Source organism: Motacilla alba, chromosome 3 (genome assembly GCF_015832195.1).
Source record: "Motacilla alba alba isolate MOTALB_02 chromosome 3, Motacilla_alba_V1.0_pri, whole genome shotgun sequence".
NCBI classification, from domain to species: domain Eukaryota; kingdom Metazoa; phylum Chordata; class Aves; order Passeriformes; family Motacillidae; genus Motacilla; species Motacilla alba.
This window is the reverse complement of record NC_052018.1, coordinates 98,734,934-98,750,051: the sequence shown is the minus strand read 5'-3', so window position 1 is coordinate 98,750,051 and position 15,118 is coordinate 98,734,934. Positions and strand designations below refer to the sequence as shown.

The 15,118-nt window shown below is 43.8% G+C and overlaps 1 protein-coding gene across 4 annotated transcripts in view; it reads left to right on the top strand.

The window, feature by feature from the left end:
* Positions 1 to 13,424: 13,424 nt before the first annotated feature.
* Positions 13,425 to 15,118, top strand: part of AFTPH (aftiphilin) — a 42,614-nt gene continuing 40,920 nt past the window's right edge. For 2 of the 4 annotated variants that reach the window (XM_038131628.1, XM_038131630.1), the window contains exon 1: positions 13,425 to 13,831. In XM_038131628.1, coding sequence (XP_037987556.1) covers positions 13,806 to 13,831 — 26 coding nt within the window. In that variant the 5' untranslated portion in view covers positions 13,425 to 13,805. The remainder of the gene's footprint in view (positions 13,832 to 15,118) is intronic. The other 2 variants (XR_005256305.1, XM_038131629.1) reach the window with 1 other exon arrangement.

Here is a 15,118-nt window from a genome sequence, read left to right as displayed (position 1 = left end):
ACTGTCTCCCCTTCCACTGCAAGTAAAGCCAGATAAATCAGAACTGTGTTTCAAGAGAATAGATTTATCACTTTTCTTGGACTGAACAGGGCAATATTTTTTCACTGTCCTTTTTGAACTGTTCAGCACTGGCACGTGTAGGAAGACACAGATCATTGCCTTTTTGGAATTCAAAATATGCAATAGCTCTTGGCTGAGGAGTTTATTTACAAACAGCACCAGAAATGATAAATGTCTCAGTATTGAGTCTTCATTCCTTGGTGGTCTACACTTGAATGTGGAGGAAACAGTGCTGGTACTCCACAGATATTGAGGAGGTTACAGCAGCAAACAAATCTGATCTGAGCTGCTTAGGGTTGCCAGTTTTGTGTGTTGCTTGCCATTTTTTCATAGACCCATAGAATCATAGAATATGCTGAGTTGGAAGGGACACATATGGATCATCAAGTCCAACTCCTGGCCCTGGACAGGTCATCCCAAGAGTCACACCCTGTGCTTGAGAGCATTGTACAAATACTTCTTGAACTCTGTCAGGCTTGGTTCTATGACCACTGCCCTGGGGAGCCTGTTCAGTGCCCAACCACTCTCTGGAAAAAGAACCTTTTTCTGATATCCAACCTATACCTCTCCAAACCCAGCTTCATGCTATTTCCTCAAGTCCTGTCACTGGTCATGAGAGTGCAGAGATCAGTGTTTGCCCTTCCACTTCCCCTTGTGAGGATGTGGAAGACCCCAGTAGGATCTCCCCTCAGTCTCCTCTTCTCTAGGCTGAGCAGACCAAATGACCTCAGCCATTCCTCATACGGCTTCCCCTCCAGGCCCCTCATCACCTTCATAGCCCTCTTTTGAACACACTGTAATAGATTAATCTCTTTTTTATATTGTGGTGCCCCAAATTGCACACAGTGCTTGAGGTGAGGCCACACCAGTGCAGGGCAGAGCTGGACAATCCCCTCCCTTGATTCCAAAAGAGCTGAATGCCAGGGATGGGTGAATGATCACTACCAACACAAAGCCTGATTCAGCCTGATGGGTGTTTCAGAGTGCTTTGCCAGAATATACATGTCAGAGATTAAGTGACAAGTTCTGGGGGAGTGGGACAGAAAGCACTTGTTGGGCTCAGTCTCAGGTCACACCAATGTTGTGTGTAAGCATGTTCACCCCCCCAGTAAGGCTGCAGCCTTTACAAAGGACAGGGAATGGGCAGAGTGCCTGCAAACAGAAAGGGACAGGCCTGTGGCTCTGCAGAGACAACACTACTCCAGCTGTTTGTTTAGCTACAGTCAGAATGCATCTTACTTTGTGAACCTACCAGCACACAGAAAAAAACCATGGGATTGAAACCCCTTGCTCAGCAGATGCAGGACACAGCCTTTTTACTTTCTAAGACAATATTATTTTATATGCAGTCTGACTCAGGAGTCCTGATGTGTTCTAACCCACCTTAAGTTCCTTGTCCACTTTGTCCATGTAAAGACTAAGCAAGGATTTGGGACCATGGACTCTCAACAGAGGCACAATGACATTTTGTTAAACCTGAAGATTTCAGACATACAACAATTTGCATATTCAAACATTTTTTATTGCTACTCCCATTTATTTGGGTTCAGGATGGTGAGGTCTTTGCTGCATAGAGAATCAGTGCTTGAATTTTAAAAAAAATTTTAACCTATTTTATAGTCTCAATATCAGAATAATTTGTTTTAATGCTGCCTAGTGAAATGAGGAGAAAACCCTCCGACTCCTAATCAGGTTAGGGCTATACTAAACCATGGGCAAAGATCTAGGCAAGAGTGATCCTACTCTGACAGAGTGATAGCACTAAAGACGTAATTTAAAGATAATGCAAGGCAAAGAATTGGAAGTCAAAGGCCTTGGACACTGTCTTCTCAGTTTTAATTGCAGCTGGCTGCTCTGCAGTATCCTCTGGAAGAATCTTACAGAGGAGCAGCCCAGTAGCTGTAAAAGACTATGCAGCAAAGCCTCAGAGAAAACATTCTTCATGCAGACAAACAATTTTAATCATCAAAAAACCAGGCATCTATTTTCTTTTTGTCCTTTTCAAGAAAAGTGTAAATACATGCAGGTAGTCACACACAGTGTTATTCCTGATCTTCAAAATTATTTTAACACCAAAGGGTCCAAAGCGTACATGTGTGTTAGGTAGATATCAACACAGCTTGTTGCTTTCTACCAATAGAGCAACTTACCACCTACAATCTCTTAGGACACCCCTCTCATTTACCAACCATTTTTTTGTTAAAAACAGTGATTCTGGTTTTTCATAGCTGAGCAATACCAGTGCAATGGGAAGCACAATGACCACCTTTGTGCACCAGTGAAAGTTTGTGGTGGTCATGCTTGCTTCCTGGGAGGTGAGATGGTTGAATTCAACACCAAGGTGTTAGACCAGCCTAAAAGAATTCACAGGAATACAACTGGTACTCAATAGTTCACACAAATGCTGTGTGTTTCCCACATGCTACCTGCCACAACTGCAGAGACTATTTCCTGTTCTTCATGAAACTCACTCATTCAATATCGTAATTTTTGACTTCCAAGAGAAACTTGGAGACTCCTGCAGAGGCTCACCCAGGCCCAGCATTAGACTGGGGTCCAATACAGCTCTGACCTACTCCTATCTGCTCTCTCTTCCCAGTTCTGAAGCAGAAAAAGAAATGGCAAGATGCAGCTCGGGGTGTAACAGTCCACCCCATCCCACAAGGAACCTGACACTTTTCACATATGAAGCTTTCCCATAGGCAAGAATGAGCTTTGAAAAGCTACAAAGATGAGTTTATAATGCAGTGATGACTCCTTCCATACAACCAAGAGAGCAAAACACACACAGACACTTAACTGCACCAGGCCCTGGGGCATGCTTGCAGCTCTGCAATGCAACCAGAACACTTTAGGAAGCAAAGCAACAACAAGGTCATAATTGTGAAAAGGGAAGAAACCTATCTGTTCCACTCTTAAAATGAATTAAAGGCACCACAATAGTGTGCATATAACAGGATCTGACTCAAACTGGTCTAGCTCTGTAAAAGCAAACCAGCTCCAAGGCAAACTCGAGCATGCAGTGACTCTGTCATGTTTTGTAGGGGTTATCACCCTGCTTTTCTTCTATATAGCGCAGGGTTGTAGCTCTGTCTGCCTGCATCTCTGTCAGATCAAGAAACGGGGACTCTCCAGAGAAGTGGCCTAGCTAGGGAGGGTGTATAAATTGTCAGTCAAAGCCAGAGATGTGTAACTAACCCAGGCCTCTCTGAAGGCATGGCCTGTAGGATAATTTAAGCATGTCTTGATAGCATAGAACTACAGAGTGGAAAAATCTTCTGAGTGCAACCTGCTGTCAAATTACATCTGAAGACATTTATACAGAAAAAAGATCAAAGACTCATGGCTCAGCAGCCACGAAGTGGATACACCAACCATCCTTGACTGGATGGCCACAAGCATGAGAAGAATAGGCCAGTTTGTTACAGCCACCCCAGCACATTCAGTCTACATCTCCCTCTCCCCTGAAGCAGCTCTGCAAAAGGCCATCTGATAGCAATTGGGTTCCATCAGCACAATTCAGACAAAATGATCCCAGAAGGTACAAGAGGACATGTTGGGGGTCACATGCAAAAATGCTGACGTTGTTTTTGAACAAAAGCTGGTTCACATCCCACCAGCTCTTTGAATAAGAGGAACAAGCATTTGACTGGTGGGAGATCTCTGCAGTGCTCCTGAAACTCCTTCCTGCTCCACATGAGGATATGCACAGGAGCCTCTGCTCCTCGAAAAACCTTGGCACAGGTTTTGTACCAAGATTTAATTGCTGCTCAAAGATCTGTGAGTGATCCCATAAACAGCACCATTAGAGACAGGCTGCCAAGGAGCCAGAGATCTGATTCTGGGACACAGCTGCATGCCTAGCAAGGGTCGTGAGTTTTGGCCTCTCCACAGAGGAGAATTTGTTGGAAACTCCACCCAGCATGGAACAGTGGTATATACCCAGTATAAGAACAGTAAGTTACTAAGGATATGTTCTCTGCCCACAGGATATCTTGCCAAAGAAGACAAGGCCATTTGCAGCAAAATATGGATAAATATGGATATAATATGGATTGTGGCCAAATTTGGAAATAATTATGTCTCCTTTGCTTCTACAACATTCCACAATTGGGCAATTGGCCCAATGCCATTTCCATGCAAACCAGTTGGAGGTTGCTATCAGTCATTCATTTGAATCCACTGAACTGCTGACCTACATCTGACCAAACAGGCAGAAAAGACCCTGTGGCCTACATTATAAACAATTCAATATATGTAGGGAAACTGAGACAAAAGATTCTCCTTCAGAACACCAGCTTGGTGATCAGCCTGTGCTGGAATCAAGGCTCCTTGCAAGATGCACCAAACCGTATAAATGAAAATATTTATTATGTGTATTGCACTTTTTTTCAGCTCAGTAATTAAAAACTGAAAACTCTGAGCCAAATTCACTGCTGATGCACATCCATTGAGTTCAGTAACTTTAGAGATGGGGTGACTGCAGCTCACTGCTCCCTTGAAGTGCCACAGGCTGCCTTTAGATTGCATGTTTGCAGAGATGCAGAGAATGGTGAGGAGACACATCCTGGCAGGGGATCCTGCAGACCACATCACTGACTCCACGTAAGCATGATGTGTGATTGTATTTGCTTCCCAGAACCAAGAAGCTGACTCAGAGATGGCATCCTTTTTCCACTGCTGAAACCCAGTTAGCTATGATTTATAGAAAGAGGAGCCTAATGACCTTAAACAGATTGCTCAGGTACTTGGATTTACCTAATCTCATTTTTCCTTGCTCTTTTCATGGACACAGAGCTGGTTCAGCTGCTCTCCAGAGATCTCTGACTGACCCTGGATATAGAAGGGGTGGAAGTTGGACTTTTCAACTCCTCATCTGCCTCACTGTCTGTGCTTGTCTTTGCCATCCTGCTGTTTCCCTCCCTGTTCTCCACACTCCTCTCTGCCTGCTCCTTCCTCTACTCAGCCTGTTCTTGGTACAATTGTCGGTGTTCACTCTCTCTTCTCTCTGCTTTCTATGAGACAACAATGGGATGACATAGAGACCAACAATTCCTCCATCTGAAGGTCCCATCCTGACTGCTGGTGCAGCCAAAGGTTGTTGCATGAAGGACTCTGGGGCTGACATTCTGTTAGCATTCAAACACATTTTATCTACTTGGAGCATGGCATTTCTTCTCCTGATTCTGTCTTCTTGTTTATGACAACAGCCTTGTCAGGTAGTTTAGGGTCAGGTACAGCCAATCTCACACATTTATTGTGTAAGAGCTTTCAAGGAAGAAATGCTCTTTTTTTCTGAGATCTAGCCTCCTCTTGTGCCTACATCCCAGATGCTTTGCATCTCAATGAATGTAGATCAAGAAAGCAAACTTATTACAGAAAAATATGACAGAGGATAAAATTGGAACATATGGCTCTGAAACAAGGCATCTGATATGAGCCTGAAAGACAACAAGAAGTATTTTGACAAATAAACAAGGCAACAGATATGAGTCTGAAAGACAATGAGAAGGATTTTGACAAATACCTATGAAAGAAAGCACTTTTCTTGCATAGCAGTTGCATTTGAGACATAAGTTGTCATTAACCCAGAAAAAAACCTCTGTCATTCCCATTTTAAAACCTGGAACTGAATGCTACTATCACTCGTGTTTAATGGACATTTTGTCATTCACTGTAGAAATGAAAGGACGTGACCTTTGCAAAAAAAATCCCAAATTATTTTTACTGATAAGAATCACTGCCAGTCACACAACATTAGTTTATTAGGAAAACTTAATCAAAACATCTGAACCTGACACCTGAATTTCAGTGACTGTGTTGACATACAGAAGTGAAATGAACTTGTGTGATTATAACAGGATATTGCAGGTCTTAAATACTTGGAGAAAAAAAAAACCAAAAACCAAAAACCAAAAAAAAACCAGTAGTAGAGGTAAATTTCAGTGATCCTAAACCTCAAAAAGACCCAACCAAACAAAATATCCCCAAACTCCAAAATGTCTTAGAAATGAAAATGTCTTCAAATAGATATTAATGGAGAATACAGGAATGTATACTACTACCTTGCACAGGTTGGTGTGCAAGAGACTGCTGTCATAGTGCCTCTTACACTCATATTTATTACAAACCTAAAGTGAATAGTTTGTACCTTGGAATTTCCTATCAGCTGATCTTCAAGGGTGTTGGAGGTTGTTGATTCCTCCCTCACAGAAAGAAACTGACGCAGCAGGGAGGAAGATGACTTTGGAAATCAGCTCACCTTTGCCCAATAAATGAATGAGACCATTCAAACAGAAAAATGGTCTTAACCTCTTTTAAGTACTTTTCATCTTAAATGTAAAAAGCTCACAAGCCATACCTCTTAAAGGGAAGGGGCTGTCATGAAATGAATAGTTTTGATTTCTTTTCTTATGAGCTTTCTGCATTTAGAGCCTGCACTAAAAAAGAAAACCAAAACAAAAACCAACAAGAACCAAACCAAAACAATTAGTCACACTGGAAAGTTTTGCTGCTGTGGGAATGAGCAATCGTGCTTTCCTGCTGACAGCTGAGGTACTCAAGACCATCTTCTAGGAGAAGGAAGTATTGTCAGACCTGGGTTTGGTTATGGACTCTGCTGACAAGTCTCATCACCATTAATATATACATACACTAAAATACACTTTGCGCACCTTGCTGATGAGTTATGTATGCAAATATATTGTGGCCAGGTGCACATGTAGCATTGCCACACTGAAGTCATTAACTTGTGCCACTTGGAGGATGTGGTCTAGGCCACAGCAAGTAAAATGGGGCTCTTTAGACATTCATGATCTGGTTAATCCACTGGGTAAGCCCTCATATGGCAAGAATGTGAGTCTTCATCTTCATTAGATGCTCCTAATCAGCTGCAAATGTGGTCAAGACTCAGAATGAACCTGTTTAAAAGAAACATACAACCAAACCAAACCAAGCCAAACAGCCAATCCAAAACAAAATACACACAAACACACACACACAAATGCACCACCTCACAAACCTCCCCCCCACCACAAAACCCTCAACCCCCCCAACAAACACTGTTGAGTGTCAACAACTGTATTCTTGCCCAAATAAGCCTGAGCCAAACCCCAAAGAACCTACATTCAGATGAAGAGACTTCTAAAATAACTGCTATTTCTGTTCTCTGTAACTACACTGGGTTCTTTGTAGTTAATATATTCAGGCCTGTTTAAGGACAATTCTGAAAATTTTAATGGCTTGGTAATCACAAGAGAATCATCTGCTGACATAGCAATACCTTCTCACTTGTGTACTAGGACTCCAGCAAAGCTATCCAGGGAGACTTGTGAAAAGCTATAACAAACTTGCACTGCATCAAACAGATACAGGTAGCATCTGAAACATATGTTACAATGTTTTATATTTTATGCCATTGCAACTGGAACAGAATGGGAACAGTCCTTTGCTTGAGGAGCTGGGGAAAGCTAAACCACCTTTGCTGGATCCCCAAACCCAGAGAAACCAGTGCCTGGTCATTCTGCATGCCCAGAGGTCAGTGTTAAAGGGAGTAGCAGTGATGCAGAAGATGTGGGGAAGTTGCAGACCTGGATGGGCCCTTCACAAGGGGTCTCTGATGTGGCTGGGTGATACCCTGAGGCCAAGAGAGGCACTCTTGGCTCCCTCAACTCTAACACAGGTGAGAGCTCAGCACTGCCCTGAGGAGGAGCCAGGCAGTGTGCACTGATTAAGGGTGGAGCTCAAAGCACCTACCACTCCCCAAAGAAACAAGTATCCACTGCTCATAAATCTGTTTTACCACCTTTCCATGCCAAAGGACAGTGGGGTTCAGCAACAGGCTGCTTTAGCAACAGTTCTTTCTCTGTTCAGCTGCACCTTTGTTTAACTCAGCTAGCAGTGACTGCAGAATTTTTCTTTTATTGCCAGATGCCCATTTAGAAGCCAACAGAAAGCATATATTATTCATTCAACTAGCTTTCATAATGCCCACCTCATGAAACCACAGCCACAAAAAACTTTCATATAAAGCTTTTGAGGCTGATTGGTGAATTCAATCAGAAAAGACCTTTCTGCTTGATAATGCAGTTGTAGGGTTATTTCAGCTATAAGGGTCTAAAATAAATGCAGTTTTACTAAATTTAAAACATTTCAGAGAAATAAGCCAATTCAGTTTCATGTCAGAATGAGAAAAAGTCAAAACACTCTGTGAAGATGAATTGCAATGATTTTACAGAATATTAGAATCATAGAATATGCTGAGTTGGAAGGGACATGTCAGGATGGTTGAGTTTCAGGTCCTGGCCCTGTGCATGACATCCCAACAATCACACAATCTGCCAAAGAGTCTTGTTCAAATCTTTCTTGAACTCTGCCAGGCTTGGTGCTGTGACCACTTTCCTGGGGAGCTGTTCCAGTGACCAGTTATTCTCTGGGTGAAGAACCTTTTCCTAATATCCAACCTAAACCTCCCCCAGTTCAGCTTCAGGCTGTTTCCTCAACTCCTATCACTGGTCACCAGCAGAGATTCGTGCTGCCTCTCTGCTGCCCCCAGTGACGATGTCGAAAACCCCACCGAGGTTTCCCCTCATTCTCCTCTTCTCCAGGCTGAACAGACCAAGTGATCTCAGCCACTCTTTGGATGGCTTTCTCTCCAGACCCTTCACCATCCTTGTGGCCTCCCTTGGGCACTCGCTAATACCTTAATGTCTTTTTTTATATTATGGCACCCAAAACTGCCCCCAGCACTCGAGGTGAGGCTGCTCCAGTGCAGAGCAGAACAGGACAATCCCCTCCTTTGCCCAGCTGGGGATGCTGTGCCTGATACCCCCCAGGACACGGGTGGCCCTCCTGGCTGGCAGGGCACTGCTGGCCCATGTTCAACTTGCCATGGACCAGGATCCCCAGGTCCCTTTCCATGGCACTGCTCTCCAGCCTGTCATTCCCCAGTCCGTGCACTCAGGGCTGCACCATCCCAGGTGCAGAATCTGGCATTTGCCTCTGTTAAACTTCATATGGTTGGTGACTGCCCAGCTTTCTAATTCCTCAAGGTCTCTCTGCAGGGTCTCTCTGGCCTTGAGGGAGTCAACAGCTCATCCCAATTTAGTGACATCAGCAAACTTAGTATTCCTTTGAGTCTTGCACCCAAGGTGTTAAAAAAGATGTTGAAGAGAACTTGGCCGAGGATGGAGCCAATAGCAGAAATGAAAGCATAAGGCATTAATGACATTAAACTAAACTACTTGGTATGTTAAAAAAACATCTAAAATTCATTCTATGGATAATATAAAATCTTTCAATGTCTGATTTGATTGTGATTAAAAAAAAAAAAAGGAAAACAAAGGATGATAATTTCTCAGGACACTGACTATCTAGTTTCTGATCAGCTGCATTGCCAGACACAGCAGAGAGGGAAGTGCGATGCCTGAATTTTGGAGACTTATCTAGCCTTTGATTATAGCAAATTTCTTCCTCACTCAGTGAGGAAGACAAAAGAATTTGCACTGGCATGAGCCATGTTGCCTTGTATGTAATTTTGAAATTAAAAAGGAAAAAAAGAACTGCACTATCCACTACCAGCAGTACAACATCTTTCAGAAGATTTTATGCATCACACTACACAATATATGGTACAGCCTATATAAAACTAAAATTTAGTAAACTAAAATTCAGGAGCCATGTTGTAGCCTTCAAAATGAGAAACAAACCCTAAATTTCTTCTCTGTAAATACTACATACTCAATTTTTTTTGAGAATTATGAATGACTAAGTTTTATGAAGGACATGGATACAGACCATAGCAGGTTCTTTCTGCCGTCCTCAATTCCCAAACCAGGAGGAGTGTCTGAACCTTCAGACCACCCAGGGTTTTGGGAGAACCTTTCTGAATCATTCTGACACACCAGAGTATCTTTTTCCATCTGAGACTTCTGGGAAGGCTGCGCCCTCTCCTGACAGTTCAGGACTCGGTAGGAGTGACTGATAAAGCCAGTTTGCTGCAGTCCACAAGTCAAGGCTCAGCCTCGGACCTACCAAGACCAGACCAGCTCTACTTAAAACCTCTATTACACGACGCAGAAGGGCTTCACGTTGAGATGGATATATCAAAATTATAAATTTTAACACCATGCTTTAAGAAAACAAATGGCTTGGAAGTATTTGCTTTAAAAACACCTCCCCATTTATTTGAAAATCGATAGAACACCATGCTAGAATCATCTCCAAATAAGATACAGTGTTTACAATCCACGCAATTCTGTAAAGGAAACTTTCATATGTTAAAAATATAACCTTGAAATTACTGTTGTAACCCATGAATTCCATTTCATAGAGCTAATACATGATATGGCTAATGCTATTATAAAGAGTCAGTCTGCCTTCACAAGCAAATGTAATCTCCTTCAACCAGCAAAGCTTATGCAGGAATGACTGAAGAAATCCCACACATCTTGTCAATCATTCACACTATGCCTAAGTGAATATTAACTTCATTTTTTTGTGTGACATGCTTACCTCTCATCTGATCTTGAATTCAAGTTAAGTGAATTTTATGGACTCACAACTGCATACTGATTAACTCTTCTGGTTCTGGAAACTTCTGAATGACACCAAGAAAAAGAAGGAAATTTTCACCACATCAGACTGACAGGGACTATTTGGAGGAACTTTTTGCCTTTCTTTATAGCTTAGAATATGAGTCACTTCTTCAAAGCATCTGAAATTTTACTTAACAAATTTCCTTCTAATCTAGTACCTGATTACTGACATCATTTATCTTCCTGGATTTTCTTCTGAGATATATGATTGTTCTGCAGCTGTGGGCTTTTGCACAAGAAGGGCTTTACTATTTTGTTTTTCTTTAGAGTGCCAGTGCTGCAAAATGTGTAACATGTAAAATTTTCTTAAGAAAATATGTTCTTTAATGTTTGGTCTTTATATACTCTCAAGCCAAATCAACAAGAAGGGAGATTTAAACAGAGAGCAGCTAACAAGCTCTGACATACAGGTGTTAGAGAAACAAATTACTTGTGGGTAGAATTGCCTTCTTAAGGTTTAGAGCTGGACATGCTTTAGTGATCTCAGACCCAGGGGGAGGTTAACCAGGCTTGGGAAGAAGGATGTACCACTGATAGTGGACACAAAGAATGCAGAATTTATGGGTCCCAAGGACATTTAGCAGAACTCCCAAGATAAGGAAGAAACCAATAAAGACAACTCAGTGACTGTGCTGAATCAGCTCTGCCCGGGTAAAAGGTAATTCCAGCAGGGACAGATCACAACCACCAGCTGAGAGCCCACCTCAGAGCAAGAGAAAGCCTGAGCATGCGGACTAATCAGCACAAGAAGCAAGAGAGTCATTAAACAATAGAGGAGAGAATACCAATTAGTAAGAGAACTGTGTAACTTGTAGCCAATGAACACTAATTTCTTTGTTTCCTAAAATGTATAAATAGTAAAAAGTTTTTACAGTTGGTGTGCTTGATTTGTGGGATGCCACAGAGGACCCAGGCTTGTGCAACTCTGAGATAAATAATCAATGTCTCTCTCGAGTGTGTAATTATTGGCTTGTTGCACTGGGTAAAACTGATTTTTTTTTTTTTTGGACAACACTGGGACTTATGTTGCTGTCTGGGGAGTTTACAGGCAGCATGATGTAAAAGAGAAGGTAATTATTATTTTACCTTCTCCAGTTGTATTATTCACAACAGGAAGATTAACAGTCATAGCCAATGACCACCAATTAAACACAGCTGGAATAGAAAATAAATCTTCACGAAGTAGCACCACACAGTAAGCGATGCTTCAGGCCTCTGGTACTTCGTGGCTACTGCCAGATATTTGGGGGAGGGAGCAGGGAGGAGGGGGAAGACCTCGTTTTTCTGTTGCTTTACAGCAAAGTATTTCACTGTTTTTACACGATCTTCTCTATATCGCTACGATTTGTAAATCACGTTGCTGTACACGGTGTGAAGGTCACTGAGAGCTAAATCACCCTATTTCCTGTTCCCTCAGGCTTCTCCTCCTGTCCTGCCGGGTCAGCACAAGCTTCACTCTGCGCTTCTGACACTAAGCTGTAAAAAGAGAACAGCCACCAGGAGGCGAAGTAATAGAGCCTCATTAATAGTCATCCATTATTATCTTCAGCTATTTTAACAGGATTCAGAACGTCACAGAAATGTTGCATTAACTGTATCATTCCCCCCTGCTTCACAGAAGCCTTCTAGTGCTGATTAAATTAGCACATTAATTATAATTACCCTTAAATGCATTTGAGGTATTTTTATTCCACAAACCCATCTGAAACGTGAAATGTTCTGGTTTAAGCCTTTCTCATCCAAACTACTGCATGTTTCAACATGGTGCGTATGTATCTAGAGCCTCTGGAGGAGCACAAGCTCTGAGGTGACCTTATTGCTCCTTATGAGGCTGTAGCCAGGTGGGTCAGCCTCTGCTCCCAGGCCACCAGTGACAGGACAAGAGGCCATAGTTGTAAGCAAGAAAAGTTTAGGCTGGACACTGGGAGGTATTTCTACACAGAAAAGGCGATTAAGCCTTAGAATGAGCTGCCCTGAGAGGTGGTGGAGTCACCGTCCCTGGAGGCGTTCAAGGGAAGACCAGAGGCCAGAGGCGGCACTCGGTGCCGTGGTCTGGCTGACACTGCGGTGTTGGGTCACAGGTTGGGCCCGCTGACCTCAGAGGTCTTTCCCAACCGAATTCATTCCCTTATTCCGTAACAAAGCTCTAATGTTATACTTCGCTCGCTATTTTATTAACGCAATTCGTACTGCATTGTGACCGCTGTACGGAGCTCAGTTGACCACGGCCCCAGGAGGAATGGCAGGCTTTGCACGCTACTCAAATGCTACGCTTTTAAACGTTATTCTTTACAATTTTAACACACGCTCGCTTGGGCTTAGAACCAGCTGGGGTTTTAGGCCCCTTCTAACCCCAAGCCACTCTAGCATTCTGAGTCTCGCCGGCACAGCAAGACCCACACGAGCACGGGGCTCCCTCCCTCAGCCCTTTATCCGCAGGGCTGTTTACGGCGGGGAGCGGGCCGGGCCGGGCCGGGCCGGACGTGACGCGGGCGGGGGCGGCGGCGCGGTGCGTGCCGGGAGCGCGGTGGGCGGTGGCGGGCTGGAGGCGGCGGCCGGAGGGGGCCGGGCCGCAGCGACGCGGTTCCTGTCGCCCATAGGGGCTCCCCTCCATGGCGGTTGCCGCGGGAGGCCGCAGATAACCGGCCGCGGCCCCTCTCCCCTTCCTCCCTCCTTCCCTCCCCCTCCCCGCCCGCCGCCATGCCCGCCCGGGCCCCGCCGCCCCCCGCGCAGCCCGCAGGTAAGAGACGGCGGGGGGCGGCTCGTTCCCGCCGGGCCTGGCCGCGGAAGGGCGCCGGGGACCCCTCGGCGCTGCCCCCGGGGAGCGGCGGCGGCCGGGGCCTGTCGGGGCAGCGCCGTCCTTCCCGCTGGCCCGCGGAGGAGGGCGGGGGGAAGCCCCGCGGCTCCCCGGGCTCGTCCCGCCGCAGCCGGAGCGTGGGGATCGGCTTTGTCCTGCGGCGGGGCCCGCGTTTTCCTGGGGTTCAGCGGCGCCGCAGTTGGGAGAGGGCTCTAGGATGTGGTGCAAGAAGTTAAGCTGTCCTGTGTGTTTGGCTTTTCGTGACGAGCTTTCTCTTTCGAGGGCCGTAAAGCGTGTCTGTTGCTAAATGCATCTGGACATAACAGGCTGAACAGAGTTGCGATACTTCAAGTATGACATTTTTCTTTTTGTACAAGAGGTAATGTCATTCTGAAATGGGGCGAAATTGCTCAAATGCTATTAGGTCCTGACACTTCAGTTTGCTATGAAAAGTGTCTGCTTGTTGAACCAAAATATAATTTTTCTTTAGAGAAGACAGTGCCTTAAAAACAACGGTTAAACCTTGGGATTCCCTCAAAGTGTCAGTAAATTGGCCTCTTAATAGTGACAGCCCTTCCTTTCTTCTTTAGCACAGAAACAGAAACCGGCAGTTTAATGCTCCTTAAGCAAACATCTGTTCATAAATGACTGGAGTGAGTAGAGAAACATTGTTGACAGGAGCTGCGCTGGGTTGGTTTTACAAGTTTTGTTTCTATGCATGGTTTAGAGCCCAACGTGCTTCATTAGAACTCATTTTTCAGCTGCTGAGCCCATGGTAAAGTGAGTTTGATGGATGCTGCTTTTTAGCTCGATTGGTCCTTGGAGATTGAACAAAATTAAAAGTATTTCCTCTTTGTTTTATTCTCTGGACATATGAAGTAGACTTGTAAAGGCAATTAGCCTACTTTAAAAATAAAAATGGTCTGTTGTATTGTCAGCACAGGCAGAGGTTTGCTCATGAAATGCACAGGTAGCAGTTTGTCCTCTTGAAGTTGGAGCTGTACCTGGAGGAATGTGGCATTAATTGTGGGAGCCTGGGGAAGAGTTGGAGTACTGTGACTACTGAGGGCTTGTTTTGTTTATTTTAAACAGTCATGTCAGTAAGAATAAATAGCATGAATGTGAGAATGAGACTTAAAAATATGCAGAAAAGCTAATGGAGCTCTGGTGTTTTCATTCTGCATTGATAGTTGCATAAAGTACACATTGTATGACCTTTTAAGGTCATGTGAAAGTATGACCTCTTGTTTTTATTTCCTTAATTTGTTTATAAGTAAGCAGTTGAAGGATCTCAGCCTCATTTGTTTTTTTAATGTACTTTGTTTTTGCTCAGATTGAGTTTTTGTTTAGTAAAGGATTTAATAGACTATAAAATCTGGAGTTCACACAGTGAATCATATTTGTGTTACATATTGCTGGTGATGAGGGCTCTATGTCATCTCTACATTTCTACTTAAAAACTCCACCAGTAGCTTACTAAGCTAACATAAGCCTTTTAGCACCTTAATTACCCAAAGTAATATTCTGAAACTTTCAGTACTTTGAAAAGACTTGTCTTTCACAGTGGAAATAATAGAGATGGACCTCAGTCAACTCTGCCTTTTCCTCTTGAAATATTCATTGAGCTGTCCTTGCAGATCTGTGGTGGTATCAGTTGGAAATCCAG